Here is a 20029-nt window from a genome sequence, read left to right as displayed (position 1 = left end):
TATTTGTGACTGTTTGTCAATTAACGTTGGTGGTTTCAGGCATCTTGTTGGGATGCAAATCCGCAAAACAGGCCGACATTCTCCGATTTAGCTAAAGAAATTGAAGAGATTCTTAAGTCTATGTAAATATAATAATTTATTTAAACAAAGTCATCTAAACCAAATTTAGAATACGAAATTTTAATAATCATGTAAGCTTCCAGTTTATAAAAAGAAGAATTATATAAGCCTTATACTGCAATGTTGAGGAAATTAAGTATGTCTTGTGTGTACTATTCTTGTAATATTATTATTTATTTTACATTTAGAATAAGTTCGATGAGTTTGATCTTTTTTGATCTCAAATTATTAAACTGGTTAAAATGAAGTTTATAAAATTGTACATATCATTTCCGTCATTTAAGTCTGTAGGTAGTGTAAAAAGCATATCATTAAGATATTTTTTAAGTTAATATTAGTGTATATTAATTGTCTTGAGCCACAAAGCACTGCCAAAATACTCTTGGAGACAACATAATATACAATCGAGTGCATAGACTGTTTAACAATAAAAAGCTCTCAATAATGTAACGATTCTCGTCAATCATATTCCAATTTTTAACAAGTGTTCTTTGCTCATAGCTTTTTATAATGCACTTTTATATAGGTACTATACATAGTGGTTGTAGTTAACAGTTGGTTTTTCTACTTTATAGTTCTGTAGTCAAAATTTACAATAAGTAATAGCATGATATTCATATGTACGTAATAGCCATTAATGTTTCTTAATGCAGTCAGTGTAGAAAAGTCTGAAGCCTTATATGTTAAAGGGCTTTGTGCCGATACCGGTGGTATTTAGATATGTGTGGACTTATTTCTTTTAGAAAAGACCAGTGTTTTATAGGAGGAAGTATTTCGAGAACTTTTTGAGTAACAACTAAGTGTTTTTATGTTTGTACTTAATTGATAAATGTACATTATAAAGAATTAATATTGTTAATTATAATAATCCACTCAGATGTGTTAAAGACTATTATACATTTGTATGATACATGATCTGTCCATATTTAGTGATGTAGCTTTTTATAATGATTTTATACTGTATTGTCCATTTTTATATAATTATGCATAATCATCTTTTGTGATATGTATTCTAAATTAAAAAATATATACCAACCATGTTTTAATTAATGATCTCACACATCACCCATTGAATTTCGTGTCATCTAAACAAGTTACATTATTCAAGAAATTTATTCTACAACATAAATTAAATTTTTAATTGAATTTTACAAGAATAAACTTTTTTGTGGTAAAATGAAATTTTTCTTTGTGTACCTATTTGAACACAAAGTTTGAACATTTTGACGTTCACTGGATTGTAAAAGAAGAATAGGGTTACAGAATTTTCCCCTATTGAGTTTTACTTAAATCAAACCTTTAACCTCTTGCCGAGAGATGTCACTCGCTATAGTTAATTCTTCTAAAATCCAAAGTCGAGAAAAAACTAACACGTGACTTATTTTTGAAATCAATACCATTATTAACACAAAGTTTAATTTCTACAGTTTGTAAACTTTTGTGTTCAAATTTGTAACTAGACTATATTTTATAAGACAAATTTCTGCTAAAATTAGTCGCCCTCAATTATTAAAGGTGAGGGCCACTTGTATGCAGCCTGAAGTATTGAAAGCGGTTTGAAATTCCATCTGCGAAAAATTGGTATATCAGCTAACAGGATAAAAAATAACCTGAAGCATTTGTAACGACCATTTATTGAATATCAATATCCATATCTGTTAGGTATTATAAGGTAAACACCTCGAGGTTTCTTTTTTCTTTACATCGTCCAGGTAAAGAATGCTCTGAAACATGAACCAGGTGTAAAAAATATAATACCTAAAAAGATTCAGCTTTTTACGTTAGAAATAAAAATGATTTATAAAATGTACCTAATAGTTAGGTATATAACTAGTATGGATTATTACAAATATAGCTTTTTGATAATAATTTGAAATTCCAGCCAAATACTTTCGTGGTTCTTTTATTACTCATACACATCACATCTTAGTTATAGTGCTCGGATACAAATGAATGGTTGATTGTTTGTGGACATGGCGTGACAGGGGTTGTGCTATATGTTCTCTAGTCGACCTGCTGTCAATCAATGTGATTCTGACCATACTAGAAATAGTTAGAAAATAGATATATCCACCGAGGTTCAGAAAGGTATTGTTATAAGGAGGGGGCTATGAGATGTGTTTGTATACAGAAATGCTATTATCATACCAATTGTAAATATAGAAGTTGAAGTAACAATTGATACCGCTATCTATTGTTGAAAAAATTCGCCCGAATCGTGTCAGTCTCAAATTTGGTATATTGTAGGGTGTAGGACATCGTTCTTACAAAGAAGAGGGAAATAAAAATAACAAAATTTGAAAACTTCAAAAATCCTTCACAAATGTTAAGTTAACAAATAAAACAGAATACACCACGTATATTTGGGATTATAAAAAATATCAATATTCAACTAGCATTTGTTTCAGTTATTGAATCACCTATTAATTAGAATAAATAAATAAGTTTGTTATGGTGATTTAATCAATTCACATTACTCATTTATTCGACTTACCTATTGTATCGAGCGATCAAGATAATTTGTAATCGAGTCATCTTTGCATCCGAGAACGTATGTCTGTTTTTGAACTAACTGCACGTGAAACGTCAAATAAAATGACAAGTAAAACGACAAAATGGACTGGGATTAGTCGCCGACGTATAACAATACGAGTAGGACCGTTCTTTTTTGAAGGTAAATTATAAATTTAGTTGTTATAATCATCACCTTTTTGATCATGCCATTTTACCTTTCGACTTGTCTTTTTACTTGACATTTTACAGACATACGTTTTCAAATCCAAGGATGACTCGATTACAAATTATCTTGATCGCTCGATATTATTAAGATCTCAAATTATTCCAGTAAATTCTCTCAAAAATATTTACTTTGCTATTATGATGTCCTCACTAGCGTCAATTTATATGGCCATCAGGCTTGAAGAAATGGATGCTTTCAATTTTAACAATGTTTTGTTTACTTTCATGTTCCTATATGTGTTAAAGTAAATTAATTAAATTAATTTCTAAATCATTTATTCTTTTTTATAAAGTTTTATGTAGAGCAAATTAATTCTGACAAGCAATTTGAATCACTTCCAATAGATTTTTGCTTGACTTTAAGGCAGAAATCATTCTAAATCAATTTATTTCAACAAAATAATTGCTTTAATCCCAATTTTTTTGCCAAAATATGCCAATTTGTCCTATATGTATTTACTTACTATCAATTCGGCTCGATTTTAAAATAGAAATTAACTTAAGTCAATGTTTTTCAACAAAATAACTTCTTAAATATTAATTTTCGACCAAAACTAAGCAATTGAGGCCACTTCTAATACATTTTTGCTTAATTATAGGCCAGAAATCATTCCAAATCAATATGTTTTAACAAAATAATTGCTTAAATCCCAAATTCGAGGCCAATATAAGTAATTTAAGCCACTTTTAATACATTTTTGCTTTATCCCAAGCTTGAAATCATATTTTAAATCAGAAATCGCTCAAAATCAATGTATTTCAACAAAATAAATACTTAAATTAATTTTTTTTTGAATTCATTTATTTGTTTTTTGTAAATATTAACTGGTATATCTATATAATATAGGTATTATTACTGTGTGTGTACTTACGAGCATATTACTAAGGTAGGTGTAAGTGTATAGAGCTGATTTAATCATAAGAAGTCTTACATTTTAATTTAACATTAATTTAAATTAATTAAATTTTAAATATCTATGTACAGATTTGTTTACTGTTTGTATTTGTTATACCTACACAGCAAAACATTTTTTGCGTGAATAAATTAAATTAAATAATAAGTTAAGTCAAGAATGATGACCTATTTTTTTCTATTCTTAGAAGCTTTTTGATATAAAATCTAAAAGACTGTAAAAATTAAAAAAAAAAATAAAATTAAATCTTCCAATAAGAAGATGTTCGTGGCTTATGTCTCTTCAAATGTCTTAGTGTAATGGACCTAAATATAAAAATGGGATTCATTTAATTTTTTTGCCTATAAACAAAGACAAAAAAGAGATTTTTTTGTTCAATATTTAAAATCAGTGACAAAAAATTAAATGAAAAACGAGCTTCTACAAATTGTAGAAATTAAACTTATCAGACTAATGAAGAGAAAATTTTAATTTTGAAAATTTCACGAACTTTAGACCTCGCCTCCCAAAAATTTAAGTTTTTTTAACACATATCAAATTCTGCTCTACTACTTATACCGATTTAATAGTAGGTATATTCTTTTAGCTCGTGGATACCTAAATCCAACACACACAGCCACCGGTGTAAATAACTAATCAATTTAATCAATTCTAATGATAGTAGATGCTTAATGCTTATACCTATCTAATACCTATATGGACAATTTCAAAGCTTATAATAAACATTTAGGTAAGTATAAATGTCTATTAAAATCTTCAAATGTATACACACCTAAGATTATTTAACGTCTGAAATTAAATTGTCTTATTTTATAAACCATTCTACGTAAATTTTTGCTAGTATTTAAGTTTAAAATTAAAAAAAACAATGGAACTTATAAAGTAATATCAACTAAAAGTGGCATGATGAAGAAGCGTCTATGTTATAAGATACAAGCCTATATTTAATATTTTATTTAGAAAAAAGGAAGAAAAAAGCTTAAGCAACACCAAATTTACTCACTGGAAGGATCAGCCCCACCCATAGCCAAACAATGAGCTCGAAAAAAAAAACAGTCACGCCCATTTTATCTCGTTGAACCAATCACAGTGAACTGTTAGCCGCCATCTTGAATAGAAGATCAGGACAACGAACGCAGCGCTTCGGCGGTAAAAAGTGAAACTAAATACACAGCTTTCATGTGTATTATAAGAATACACGCATTTCGTCGTGTCTCTCTTAAAAAATCACGTAAATCAATAGGATAATCGATTAAAATATTGAATCGCTGTAAATCGTGTGCATTATTGTCTAGTCCGTATAACATGTTGATGAAACGCTTCTTGTTGTGAAATTAATTAAATATTTACGTGCTTCATTAATTTTAATTAGAATAGTGAAGACTGCTGTGTAATTGGAGCGAAGAGGGTTGGATTTTGAAGAGCTAGTGACTATTTTTCTTGACTTTGGATTGTGAAAAGTGAGTTTTATGCAACAAATTGTCGTGTTATGGTGTACTAGGTATGTGTTTTTTGATTATATAAAATATTTTTGTGTCTTTTGGCAAATACAAGCGCCAAAAATTTTTAGCAGACTAATCAGTACTTATACTAGTGATAGGTACACAATATTTATGTTCAATTTGATATTTTGTTTAAAAAGTTTTAATGATTATATTAATTAATGTAGGTTTAGGTAGATTGTTACTAAATCATTTGTAACGCCCATATACATACTACCGGAAAGAATATTAGTTAGATTTTTACGTTCTCTAAAGTTTAATTTTTTGTGACAACCACGATTGCTCGTTAGGCGTAGAAGTAAAAGCATTAATAAAAATGACAAAGCAAAATCTTCGACCATCATGGTAAAATAAATACACATTATATATAAGAGTAAGGCTAATTTTGTAAAGAATAGCCGTCAAGTTCTAAGAAGAGAATAATGTAACAATAAGTGTAATGCAGTAAATAAATTAGAAAAAGAAAACTGGAAATAAAGAAAACACACCAATGACAGATAAAGTGAAACAGTAACCGAAGTGTTTATCTCATCAGCAAAAGACAAATTGTGATATTTTAAAGCAGACCTAGTGTAAAACGATTAAAACTGGTTAAATTTTGAATTATTACTTATACAGGGTGCGCCAGAACTTCTTTTTCTCGGAGAAAAATGTAAGGTACGATATCAGGAACATGGAAAAAAAGTTAAAAAAAATTCTATCAATGAAAAAGTCATGAGAGTTTAAATTTTGCACTTTGACTCTATTTATTTCTGTTGGAAAGATAATTTTTCAAGTTTTTTGCTACAGGCTATTAGAAGAGGAAACAAGGCAGCTGTACCTATCCTAAATTGTAAATCTGTTTAATGTTATTTGTGGCTTTTATTCGCAAAATTTTTGTATCTTTACTAAATAATTATAAAAAAACATACTTAGGTATACAAGATCATTAGTATTAATAAATATACATAAAAAAATGACAAAAAAAATGTAAAAAAAAATTTACAGATAGAAATTTTTAAACATTTTTTCATGTTCCTGGTATCTTATTTTATTTGAAAATTTTCTTAGAGGCGCAAGTTTTGACACCCTGTACATATTAATTTTATAAATTTATTTAGATCTTCATAAATTTGTATGGGGTACCTAAAGAAAACCTACTATAAAAAGTACCAACTTTATACATAGATATTCTTAATGTTAATTTACTATTTAAAAAACCCTATTAGTAGGTACCTGGTTATGAAGGTATGTACAAACTTCTTTACGATTAATGATAAATTGCTAGACATTATGTGTTGATCTAAATAAACACGTTTCTAATATAACATTTTAAATACTACTACATTATTTAGTGAACCGATACATATTTAGTCTTAGAAAACGACAATAGATATTACCTATTTGAATATTTTTAGGTATGCCTTGCGCAAAATTTAATTATAAAAGTATTTGACTATTGCACCCCAATCGCATGTTACTTGTACCTCCGATTTTATAAATAACTAATCTATCTATCGTAATCAATAACTAACAATGAATTAACATTAATTATTTTCAATTATTTGAGAATTTCTTAATACAGAAGACAAATATTTTTTTAAATATTTTTAATACAATTTGTACCGAATTACCTATGTATTGCTGTACAGCTGCAGGTCTCGTAAAAATAATGTGAAACATTTTAAATGGGAGTGTAAATGATAGATAATAGGGACAACATACAGGTGCGCCAGAACTCGCGTCCCAGAAAAAATTTCAAGTGAGATAAGATACCAGGAACATGAAAAAAATGTTTAAAAAATTCTATCTGTCAAAAAAAATTGACATTTATTTTTTGACATTTGACATTTTTTTATGTTGACTTAATGATACTGATGATCTTGTATATGTTTTTTCACAATTATTTAGTAAAGGTACAAAAATTTGGCCAATAAAAGCCACACATAACATTAAACAGAGTTACATTTTAGGATACAGCTTTTTTGTTTCCTCTTCTAATATCCTGTAGCAAAAAAAAATGGAAAATTATTTTTCAACAGAAATAAATAGAGTCAAAGTGAACAATTTTAAGTCTCATAACTTCGAAATTTTTATAGATAGAATTTTTTTAAATTTTTGTCACTGGGGCACAAGTTCAGTTACCTCACAATTTTCAAAAAAATGTGACAAAAAACAAAACATTGAAAAAAACTGATGCGGAAATAATTATGTAGATTACTTTAAAATAATTTAAAATCTTTTTTTATTATTGCAAGCTTTAGAAAAATCACATACAAATGAATAAATTTTTGTGTAGTTAGTGTGTATTCTGAACATTATTAATGAAATTGATTGATAATAGTTATTTTTATTACAAGGGAGGAAAGTGTATCTTTTCCGCCTACAAGTATATGAAAGTCTATCTTCTTCTCTATAAGGATAAAAAAATACACTTTTCAGTGTAGTACATACAATTTCTCTTGATATCCCAGTTTTGCCAATAAAACTAGCAGTATGTTTTTCCGATTCTATGAATAATAAATAATTCTAAAAGCCCTAAATATTAACATAATTATAACAGATGGTTTTAAAATCATAGGTAAATAAGATTTTACAGGGCGTTATAGTTATTTTCGTATTTAGGCCTGTTAAAAAAGGAATAACGCTCGAGGGAGTTGTTTGAGGCTCGACAAACATGGACCTTAATGCTCTTGCAGTTAGCAAGACAACGTTTTTTTGATTTCTGTACCAACTTTGCGTTGCTTTTTTATTAACACCTACTTTTAATAAATGCGAGTACAATTTAAAAAATAATTATCAATTATGTACAAGAAAATAACAAACCAAAAATTGTATCTTCTGACAAGATTGCATAACACCGTGTTAAAGGCAACAGGAAAAGTTTGTATAAATGCAACACACATAAGAAACGAATGTTGTTGGCCTGATCGAGCTGTCTGACTGATACCATCAGACAACAGCAAAAACCTCTCAATTATCGATTTCCGATCTTGCCCATCCTATTGGCATCCTCTATTAAATGTAAACAAAAAGTAGCAACATCAACGGTGTCATCCTAATGTTCTGTTATTTAAAATATCAAAGTGACTAAAACGAATTCCAGAATACGTAATTTGGTTAAAAGAGGAAATCCCCTTCAGAGAGCTGTCAAAGAACGCAGAAAGAAGGACACTATCGACACTATCAATCGACCTAACTCGGTCTGAATTCGTTATAGTTTACTGATCTTATCGCGAACAAATCCATTTATATTGAGATTCAAATTTTTGTTATGTCATTTTCACTGACTTGCCTTTACATTCATAAAATCGACGGTTGTTTATAATGCAAAGTCTGATTTTGCTGTTACTCAAAATCTGGATTTTTAGCTTTCAAATAAAATTAATACCAAGCAGTATTTTTATTGGTTTTGTAAAAGTAGTGTTATTCATAACATAAAGTTATTTTTCATGTTTAACAGAGATTGTTGTTGCCTTAATCAGCGGGGGTTGATAAAAAAAACGTTATGTAGCAAAATGTATATTGTAATCAAGAAATATAAAAGCTGTTGTTGCCATTTCCAGGCAAATGCTGTACGAAGCTTGAAAATGGTGTTTGAGAATTTGAGTCAAAACAGTGAACAAATTTTTTTAAATTTTGTACTCAATGTTAAAAAGTGCTTTTATCAACTAATTTCAGTAGATAAAGTATTCTTTTACCTCTGACGATATAAAGTAATTTTTATCTACTGTTTATATTGAAAAAATTTTGGTAGGTGAGTACAAAATAAAACGAAATATTATACAAGACGATAATAGTTATTTATTCGACGAGTTTGAGTGTAAATCAGACTCTTTATTTGACCGAGTGGATTTTTAAACCACGAGTGTAACGAGTGGTTTACCATCCACGAGGTGGAATAAAGCGTCCGATTTACACTCAAACGAGTTGAATACAACATTTTATTCTTCGAATTAGAGTCAACAAGGCTTAAACTTGCTTTAAATCTGTTAAAAATAATTTGACGTTTTGTATTGAGAAATGCCAAACAGTTGTCAAAACTTCCTTACACGGGAGAAAAACCGTAAACTTTGACAGTGTCGAAGAATAAAGATTCTTTATCTTCTTGTATAATAAATAACTATTGAAATTTTTCACTCATTAATTATTGAACAAAAACATTTTTTTTAATATTTTTTTTCTATAATTTTGAAAGATTGAACAAAGTGCTATACAGCACTCTGACTTGTGTGCTTTTTTCATACTCAGCTTCACTTCCTATTTAATTCTGACACACCTGTGACTGAAACTTTTAGTTTCTTCACTTGTATCTACTGTAATATAGGTAGGTACTATTTATTTATATGTAGAAATGTCAAGAGGTATAACCTACAGTTGCTTCTATTATTTATTGCTGTATTTTAAATGTTTTAAATATCTACAGAGATTATACCGAGTGATCAACAATAATTGTTTGAGTTGACAATAAAATAATAGAATTTAGAGCTTACGGCAATCGATAAGTTGTTATTTGAATTATTTGTGGGCTTATAATAGGTATCTATCTATCTACAAGAACAAGGTTCTTTATTTTGAAATTCTAATTTTTATGTTAGCAAAATTGACAAAAACATTTATAATGTTTTTTTCTTTTTTTCTCTAATTAGAAAATTTAAAAATATTTTTATAACCAATTTTTTCGAGAATGAAACTGGCTATGCCAACGATAAAAATTGTTGCATATTGTTGTTGAGTCTTGAATTTATTGTAGCCTCATTTAATTCAAAGCAACATCAAAAATTATTTTAAAAAACAACTTTTAATCTAAACAGCTTAATCTTTAAGGTGAAATTGTCATCAGCCAGAAGTGTAGAATGTAATTGGAAAAAATCTTTTATTTTCACTTTTTTTTAAATGCCTGAGGACTTTTTTCGGGCCAACGACACTCGAATAATTAATACAAGAAGCGGGTTGGGACCATTGTGGCCGGTTTGATTTGTATTTATTTCCTGAAGGTTTTTGTGCGGCTGTCAGTCAACGGGTAATTTGGCGGAACTGGACATGTCTATTGGTGAGCGACAATTAGTGAGCGATGTGTTGGATTGTGTGCCGATCACGATTTAAGAACCTTGTTAACTCGGCTGGCGTAATGTGGTAGTAATAAGGCGTCAACTTGATTAATGGTTATATTTCAATTTGCCTCGTTACTGACTTCTTCACGTTTCATCTTAAACGAACCCTCCACCCGTCGAATTGACTGAATCGTCTGTTCATGTGTCATAGAATATAAAATATAAATTATCATCTTCTGGGTTTGAACTCGGTTATTCTCTTGAATTAATTTAGCAACAGTATTGATGCTAAGATATATTGAAGCGAGGAAATTGGCGGTATTTTATGATAATTTTTCTTCGATTAGATCTAGCACGTAGGTTTATTGAAATACGTGTAGGCATTATGTTGAAAGTCGTACTGTTAGCACACAAAACTTCCAGATGAGAGATGCACCTTCCATGGATTTTTTACAGGCATCTAAGAAGCGGATGTTTTAAATGTCTGACAGATATAACTTGTAATTAAAAAGGCGTGCATACTTCAATCTGCATGTTAAGGGGCCTTCAAAACGCACGAACTAAATTGACAGATGTAACACTGATTTTACACGCAGCCTAATTAACTCATTAATTAAGTGGAAATTAACTGTAAAAATATGTTTTGAAAATAAAAATAAACATCATTCTACTCTTTGTTTTGAAGATAGTTTATTAGAAACTGTAAATAGATAAACAAATCATCTAAAAATATTGCTATATTTCAGATAATAAAGTTTCAAAGTTAATTTAATAATACGTGCATTTTAGAGCTACCAAATGACTATCAAAATTGCAAACAAAAATGTTATTGTACTAACTTTCTTTATGCAAATGTAACTCTTAAAAAATGCAACTTTAACATCAATTTTTTATTTATTAGGGAGAGTCATTTTGTATTTTCAGTAAAAAACGTTTCATTATACAGGATGCGCCAGAACTCGCGCTCCAGAGAAAAATTTCAAGTACCTAAGATAAGAAAAAGAAAAATCTGTCAAAAAATTTTTACATTTACTTTTTGACATTTGACACTTTTTATGTCTGTTTAATGATACTGATAATTTTGTATATGTTATTTTATAATTATTTATTCTTCGACACTGTCAAAATTTATGGTTTTTCTCCCGTGTAAAAAAAAAAAAACTGTTTGGCATTTCTCAATACGAAACGTCAAATTATTTTTAACAGATTTAAAGCACGTTTAAGCCTTGTTGACTCTAATTAGAAGAATAAAATGTTGTATTTAACTCGTTTGAGTGTAAATCGTGGATGGTAAAAATCCACTCGGTCAAATAAACCGTCCGATTTACACTCACACTCGTCGAATAAATAACTATTAGTAAAGGTACAAAAATTTTGCCAATAAAAGTCAAAAATAACATTAAACAGAGTTACAATTTAGGATATAGCTTCCTTATTTCCTCTTCTAATAGCTTGTAGTAAAAAAACCTAAAAAATTATTTTTCCAACAGAAATAAATAGAGATAAAGTGCAAAATTTAAACTCTCATATAACTTCGAAATTTTTATAGATAAAATTTTTTTAACATTTTTTCCATGTTTCTGGTATCGTATCCTTATTTTTCTCTGGGGCGCGAGTTCTGGCGCACTCTGTATACAAATGTTTTTAATAAAATTACTTTTTTCTAAATAAAAATAAATATAAAGACTCTGAATTATTAATTTTCTCAACATTTAAGAGTAAAAACAATTATTTATCTCATTATTTTATCAAATATATTGCCATTTTACGTAATTGAACAAATGCATGCTTAATCAATTAATCACCAATAAGCATAGAATGGGATTGTCTAATCATTAATCACTATTAAGAGAAAGTATAGTATCAACGAAGCTATGACTAGCGTTTTTTTAAATAAAGCCTGACAAAACATTTCAGAAGAAGGAAGATAAACAAATGTAAATTACAAAAGTAGTTACTTAAATATAAGCCATTATGCTGGCTATTATTGATGAAATATAATGTCAAAATTTTTGTTACTTGTTCGTTTTATTTAAGTTGTTTTACTTGTAAGAAAGACCTATAATTGCTTAAATAAAATTTGCAAAATCAGTGTGAAGAAATTTGTTTTAGATTCGTTAATTTTTTTGAAAGTGATTGTGCTACATGAAAAAAGCAATTTCATTATCATATTGGAAGCAATAAAATCTAATTGATGAATATTTATAAGAATAAATTAGTTGGAGCGAACTTGATGAAAATAAAATTGCTCAAGAAGCAAAAACTTCACCTGTCACGTCAAATAAATTAAATAAAATAAAAACCCATCACTGCATCCTCTGCAGCAACATGCAAAAAGTGCATCTTAATGAATGTGGGTCAGGTTAATTAAACTATTATGATCTAAATGAAAGTAAATAATAACTTTGTTACATTTGATGTGTTCTAATAAATATAAAACTGTGTCTTGCATACAATGTCCACTTAACACTGCTGGACTATTAAGATGTCACCACACATGTATGGCAACACGAAAAGTTGATTTATTTTGAGTTACTCAGTTTTGTGTAACGGAATTTCAATTATTTAATTCAAACCCTTAGTGAGGAATTTAACCAATTTGTGTTATCAGAGTTTTGACAGTGACGTATGAGCACTTAACTGTTTTAATGCTTTCTGCTGTTGAACATTTCGTGACTACATTGTTTTTAACACCGACGTATAGGCGATGCAAAAATTATCTGCAAAATCTGAATATGCGATAATTATAAGTAATAGTTATTTTATGCGTCTAATAGCTATAATTACGTTTAATTATGTCTCTTTCCAGTTTACAATTATTGGGGGATGCAGATGGTTATATTTAATTGCGCTTGACTGAGTGCTAAATAGAAGGTTGTTAATAAACTAGTCATGTTTAGTGTTATTTTATTTTGATTCCTAATGCAGTTAATAATTAAATATTATGTAATATGTATATTCAAACTTAAACTTGAGTTTTATGGTAATTGATCAGGTGGTACGATAAAGTAGCTTCAATAAAATTATGGAGTGGATGTTGTTCTTAGAAGAAATCATTAAATAATATAGTACATATTACATAAAAAGCATACACTCAAGCATAAACACAGACATCAGTGATGTATAGCTTTGTGTAAGCCGTACCGCTTGCACATATTTTTTTTGATAATGTTAAAATTTATAGGATAGGTGTAGAAGAGAGTTGTTTCTTGGTTTCAAAAGCGATATTATTTAAATTTGCTGCAATTAGTGCAATTGCACTTCACACTGTGTTACAACCAAAGCAAGAAAATAAATCATGTTAAAAGTAGTGATTATAATTTATTTTCCTAATTAGGAAAATTAATGATTAGGTTCCTAATAAAAAAGATTTCTTTGAAATCATCTTAACTACAAACCAGACAAAAATATATGTTATAAAACACTAAAATTCTCTAAAAGTCTGCGTTAATTTCATCTAAATAACTTAATTAGTTATCGAAATAAAAATTAAGTTAGTAGAAGTTACCCTTATACAGCGTGTGCCAGAACTCGCGCTCCAGAGACAAATTTAAAGTAAGATAAGATACGAACATGGAAAAATGTTTAAAAAATTCTGTCAAAAAATTTTGACATTTATTTTTTGACATTTTTATGTTCATTTATTGATAGTGATAATCTTGCATATGTTTTGTTTTATAATTATTTAGTAAGGGTACAAAAATTTTGCCAATAAAGGCAACCAATAACATTAAATAGAGTCACAATTTAGGATACAGATTTTGTTTTCTCTTCTAATAGCCTGTAGCAAAAAACTTGAAAAAATATTTTTCCAACAGAAATGAATACCTAAAGTCAAAGTACAAAATTTAAACTCTCATAACAAATTTTTTATAGATAGAATTTATTTAACATTTTTTTCATGTTTCTGGTATCTTACCTTACATGACATTTTTCTCTGGGGCCCGAGTTCTGGCGCACTCCTATTCCAGTTACTGAAAAGGTTAGCAACTTCAAATTCTTTAAAATATAATACATTCATTTTTGTTTTAGGCTAGCAGAGTAGGTTATTTTATTGTCATTCAGGTACAGTCTTACCATACAACTTGCCAAATTTCGATAGCCTGCTCTGGCCTAAAACAAAAATGAATGTATTATAATAATTTAGCGGACGTAGGTCAAGCTTATTCGGTTAGATCTTTAATTTGTTTTAAATTAATATCAGCTATTGTTTTTGTACAAAAAATAAATACACTATGCAATATCTTGGGTAATGACTTTGATAATCTCTAAATAATACTTATCCGACTTCCGCAATTTATCTAATTTTTGTAAGAAGCAGGATACGCAACCTATAGCCTTACTGCACCTTACCCTGACCTTTACTGTCGCCCTCTAAAATATCATATTAAATTTTAGCTGTAAAATATACGATTTATTATAATGTAGGTGCATATGTAAGTTTTGAAAAAATATTATAACTCATATGCAATTTGAAAATATTATTTATTAACAAATTAAAAATTTATAACAGTAAAATATTATATTTTATTGCAAGATCATTTTTTTTATTCTTTGTGTAGGTAGGTGCAAAAATCACGGAAGAAAATCTTGTTTTATTTATTTAGTTTTGTGTTATTCTCAGACAGCTGAAAAAAATTACAAAGTGAGTTCTGTTTACTTTTCTACAATTTCAGTATACCCAAGCATAAAACCTTTGCAAGAAGACATTCGTAATGTATTGTGTTGGCAACAATACCGTGCAAACAAATCAACATCTGTATTTATTCACTAAAGGAAAAGTTTAATTGATTCGTTTTACTTGTCGAATATATCAAGGAACTTTAAAATGTAAAAATTTCTGGTAAAGCCAAACAGGTAAATGTTCGTGGAGGTAATTATGGAACACCTTCTTTTTATACGGTCATTTAGCTTTATTGGTTATTTAAACGTACGTCGTAATCTCGAACGTATTGATGATTTTAATTTATAAAAAAAGCTCGCGGTGGGATCAAAGAGTTCTTGAAGTTTTGTCAATGTTCGCTCCTGTCTTGTACAGAAAGGCTACCTTAATATTAATATTAAATTCCTTTTCTATACAAGCTTGACAGAACGAAAATAACTCAAAAAATCTTACGACATTTACCAGTTTTAATCAGTCGACCTTGCTCCCTACAATTTGACCACCGTGAGCCAAGAGCGGCACACAAAACGTACATTTTTTTAAATAATTATTTCATTTATGTTAGTTAATTGACTTTGTCATTTGACGACTGCAATTACTTATATTTTTATGTAATTTGCCAGTCGGCGAAAACTTTAATTAATTATTTATGACACTGTTTAATAACCGTAATACGCTTATTATTACACTTATTTAAAATAGGTAATTACATCTAATAACGAACTAACAATAGTAAGCATCTGGAGCTTTACCTATGCATTTATAATGAGTTTCGTTGTTGGTATGTTACCTGAAATTGTGGCAGGTATATTTCCAATAAATTATATTCACACAATTAGAGTTTATAGCTTCTCTCTTTTTGGTGAAACTGGCTGTGATGGCTTTTGTAATTTATTAGGTTTGAATTCGGCAGCGACACTGTTTGCATCGTTTAGGTTTATTTGTGTTCACAGTAGTTTGGATGTGTACGAAATCTGTGTAGGAAATGTTAACATTTTCACACGATAACCATTATACATCTCATTAAGATGCTTTTTAGATAATTAGCTTAACAATAAAGTTAACAATTCACAATCGGCTGCAGTTAAATTATTGTTAAATGAGGAAGGTACCTTAATTTATGTTCTCTTGGAAGTGCCATTTAATTAATACTCTTATGTCATATTTTTGTTACAATTCTTTTGTAGTGCTTGCTCGTCGTAAAATAATAATTTGGTGTAGTTTCCGATTTATGAGGATAGAGTTAAATTATTGTATTGTATTAGTAGGCTATAGAAATAATATTTGAGGAAAAATTTAATAGAATGTAAATTACAAAAAAAAAATAATATTTTCGTATTTTTTTAGCGTTAACATGAATAAAAAAAATGATTGGTTTCAGTTGTGTCACACAAACCAGTTTGTTAAACTGAGTTTTAAAACTTTTTTTTTGTTGTCGAATTTTACATCTCTTGTTTTGTAACGAAAATTGGTGAATGAGTTTGAAACTTGTCCAGTTTCACTAAACTTATAAATTAAAAAAAAAAATGAGATTTGTATCTAAATATTTTCAATGAGCTTATTAATAATGAACGCAATGCAATCTAAAATTCAAGTTTTTTTTTTTTGACTATCACGTGATTTTTTTTACAGAAAATGATATACACTGAATAACGACGAATTGACTATTAAGAAAAAAGAAGAAAGTAAATATACTTACAAATTATTAGGTACTGCTGTCATCTGCTCCTATACCGACTACCTACCTATACTTACATTTTGATTTACGCTAGAGCCTGTATCAGCGAATAACTTATGATTTTTGTATTATATTTTTAAATCATTTTTTCAAATAAATAAAAGATAATCTTTTGGATTTGATGTAATTGTATTATAACCTAAACGGGATATTAAGACAAAACTACTCAAAAAATTGAAAAACAATATCCATATACCTACAAATCAAAATTTTTAAACGTTATTATAATTTATTTTAATGATTCAATTTTATAGCTGTTTAAAGTTTACATCTTATAATTAACAGAAGAAAATTGGCATAATTTCCGTTGAAAATTAAACTAATCGAAGATGGTAATTTGGCTAAATGTACAGTCAGGAGCGTCATAGCTAATTGTAATTACTACTCACACTCAAACTGCAATTTATAGTCTAATTGAAGTAAATGATTTTTATATTAAAAGCTTATCACGTTATACACAGCAATGAATTTATAATGCGTTAAATTATTATTGAATTAATAATAATATAGGTAGCAGTAATTTTACAATTTCAAAATTAAAAAAATAATAATCGAATATAATTGTTCGATTAGTTTTGCACTTCTATATAGGGTAGGATTGTACTGAATCTCAGAATAAAGATCTCACGCTGCGCCGATCACAACCCCAACTTTTAAAATCCAAACCATAACTTCTGCAAGACCACCTAATACGAAATAAAACCAACTGCGAGTCGGTAATAAAATTACAGTTATGAATTAATAAGTGTAGTTAGTGTGATTACTTTCAATTAAAAAGAAGTCATCTTTCGAATGTAATTTCCTGGGAAACCTTCATCCGCACATGAGACGTGATACCTACATGCTGGAAGCAAAAAGTATATCAACCTATTTTCCAAATTTAATAACAGCGCCGAGCTTTGTTTTATAATCAGAGATTTTAAAAACCATTTATATCAGTTAGAAGCCATTAGAAAAAAGAAGAACTAATTGGTGTATCAAGTTCCAAAGAATCGTGACACGTTATATTACGATTTAAAACGTGTTTGCCTGACGTAAACATTAGAATATTTGGCTACTGTTCTCAGTGCCAGTTTTAACTGATGGTTTTAAGATAGTGTTTGGATTTTTAGCACGCATAGGTGATCATATTCAGGTTGGGACTCTTTGTGGGGCGTTTTCACTTCAAGATTTCGGTCAAGGCGTTATTTTTAAAGTCTGGTAGCTCTCGTCTTAATCATAGTAATTTGTAATTTTTATTTTGTAATTTTTATGGTTTAAAATATGATATATTTTATTTTTTGATGTCTTTATTGGAACAGTTGGAAGGCCTTGTTATGTGTTGGATCGGTTGTTATATCGAAGCTCCGAAGAGCAGGTGACAGTAGTTAGCAACTGGATATGCGTCATATATTAATATCAATTAAGAGAGAGCAATTAAAGTCAGCTGTAATTTTTCGTGAAGAAACATCTTGCAGAATGCGTATCTGATCGAAATCTGGTTGATAGAGGTGTGTAAGATGTTCAAGTGATAAGAGCAGTCTGGAAGACCGCAAAAGCGGTCATCTAAGTGCTGCACGCCCCGCGTTATACGCTTTGTCAACTCGATCATGTCATCGAGGAGAGAATGTCTTAGGATAAAAGCAAAACGAGGTAGCGTCGGTATTCCGAAAGTATACCTGCCTACACAACTATTATTCGCATATTTTCAATTCTGGACGCATTCATGGAGAGGTAAGTTATGTAACTGGAAAATGGAACTGGTTTTTAAAATTATGTAAAGAGATGAGTGATAATAAATAAATTGTTTTACGCCGAAACAGCTAATTGAAGTATTATTAAAGAAATTAAACTTACTATTGGTAATAATTTCGGTTTCGTTGTGCTGCTAACTGCCAAAAAATTTTCTGATGATTATATCGCGCAGGTAATAATGAGAAAATTACATATTGTACAAAAACAAATGTCAACAAACAGGTGATGATGATTTTATCATTTTTAATATTTATTTCAACACGTTTCTTGTCACATATAGAAATACGTATGTAGCTTATTTTTAATCTTTCCTAAAAGTATAATGTAATAAACCTTTTGTGGAATAGAAAATTATTAGTAAATAAAGTTTTTTTTTTAAATGGAAATGCCAAACAGTCTTAACGTTGGCATCACTAGTAAATTCATTCATGGTAATTTTAATAAAGGAAGTTGGCAGTTCCGGTTTTTTGAATTAATTTGAAAACAATGTCATTAAACGTCAATATAAAAAATCGTCTAAGAAAATTTAGAGATGAAACACCAAAAAAGAAACAAATTCGGTACACTAACAGTTTTTCGAAATTTGGAAACGAATAGTTCGCAAGCAGGAAGTTAGAAAAAGGGACCCGTTAAAATGTAGACAATGCAGGTTTGCTAAACATTCTTAATTTTTAGCAAAAAATTGACAAGAATACAAAATAAACATGAATGAGAAAGAACCTCGGAAAGAACGCAATTAAATTAGTGTCTTGTGCATGTTTTTGAGGAACGAGTTGAAAAAGTAACAATTTTGAAACTAAAGCTTAAGGAGAATTTATAAAATGCATCAACTTTGAGCTCATTTCAATAAATTACACAAAATTTATTGCCAATCATCATAATACCCACTTGTATCTTTTGCTAAATAACTTTTTTCTGTATATACATCCTTTTTCTTCAAAGTTTTTGTAGCAACAATCTCATTTTTGTCCACAACATTGTACTTACTTGCGGTGTGTTTCTGCAAAAATTATTAGCACTGAATTCTGTCTTTTGACCTTAGGTAATGATGTCTGTCCTCAGGTATTCAATTAGCGCTTTCAAAGAGGAAACAGACACACATAAGATTCATAAAAGTCAAAATTTTGACAACATCTCAATTTGAACACATAACCATAATTTTTTAACAAAATTTCTAGGGACAAAAACAAAGAGCAAACAAAATTTGTGGCTATAGAGACAAGCTGCTACCAATTTTTTCACCAAAATTTTGACTTAGTAATTTCCATTTAAAAAAAACGGACTTTATAAGCACAATTTTACTAGAGCGCAAGTAGAGCTTGCTTCAACCTTAGTATTTGCCAAAAGATACACATGAAGTTTTGCAAAAGTTGAAACAAAGTAAGATTTAAAAAAGTGCTAGTTTCAACCTATACATCCGAATGAAGGAAACGAATTGAGGTTCATGAAATTTTTTAGAGTTTGTATATTACTTCGTGACATGTCACATTAAACTGAGAAATGTAATCATAAAATACTTAGAATATATTTTGGTCAGAGTTGTAATATTATTTCTGGTTGGTTGGGCGTATTATTATTTGTTAAAT

General features: G+C 28.9%; 2 protein-coding genes across 3 annotated transcripts in view; both read left to right on the top strand.

The window, feature by feature from the left end:
- The window catches only part of LOC123014070 (tyrosine-protein kinase-like otk), a 35248-nt gene extending 34082 nt beyond the window's left edge, over window positions 1-1166 (top strand). Inside the window, exon 14 of the mRNA XM_044412940.1 lies at window positions 40-1166. Within this exon, the coding sequence (XP_044268875.1) occupies window positions 40-126 (87 nt within the window). The 3' untranslated portion in view covers window positions 127-1166. The remainder of the gene's footprint in view (window positions 1-39) is intronic.
- Window positions 1167-4971: 3805 nt separating this feature from the next.
- The window catches only part of LOC123014388 (homeobox protein OTX2-like), a 38766-nt gene continuing 23708 nt past the window's right edge, over window positions 4972-20029 (top strand). The window contains exon 1 of one of the 2 annotated variants that reach the window (XM_044413471.1): window positions 4972-5274. The gene's annotated coding sequence lies outside the window, so the exon portion shown is untranslated. The remainder of the gene's footprint in view (window positions 5275-20029) is intronic. The other variant, XM_044413474.1, reaches the window with a different exon arrangement.

The sequence above is a fragment of the Tribolium madens genome, unplaced genomic scaffold (assembly GCF_015345945.1).
Source record: "Tribolium madens isolate multiple individuals breed KSU strain unplaced genomic scaffold, Tmad_KSU_1.1 Scaffold_97;HRSCAF=244;Tcas5.2_LG3a, whole genome shotgun sequence".
In the NCBI taxonomy this organism is placed as follows: Eukaryota; Metazoa; Arthropoda; class Insecta; order Coleoptera; family Tenebrionidae; genus Tribolium; species Tribolium madens.
This window is presented reverse-complemented; position numbering and strand designations above follow the sequence as displayed.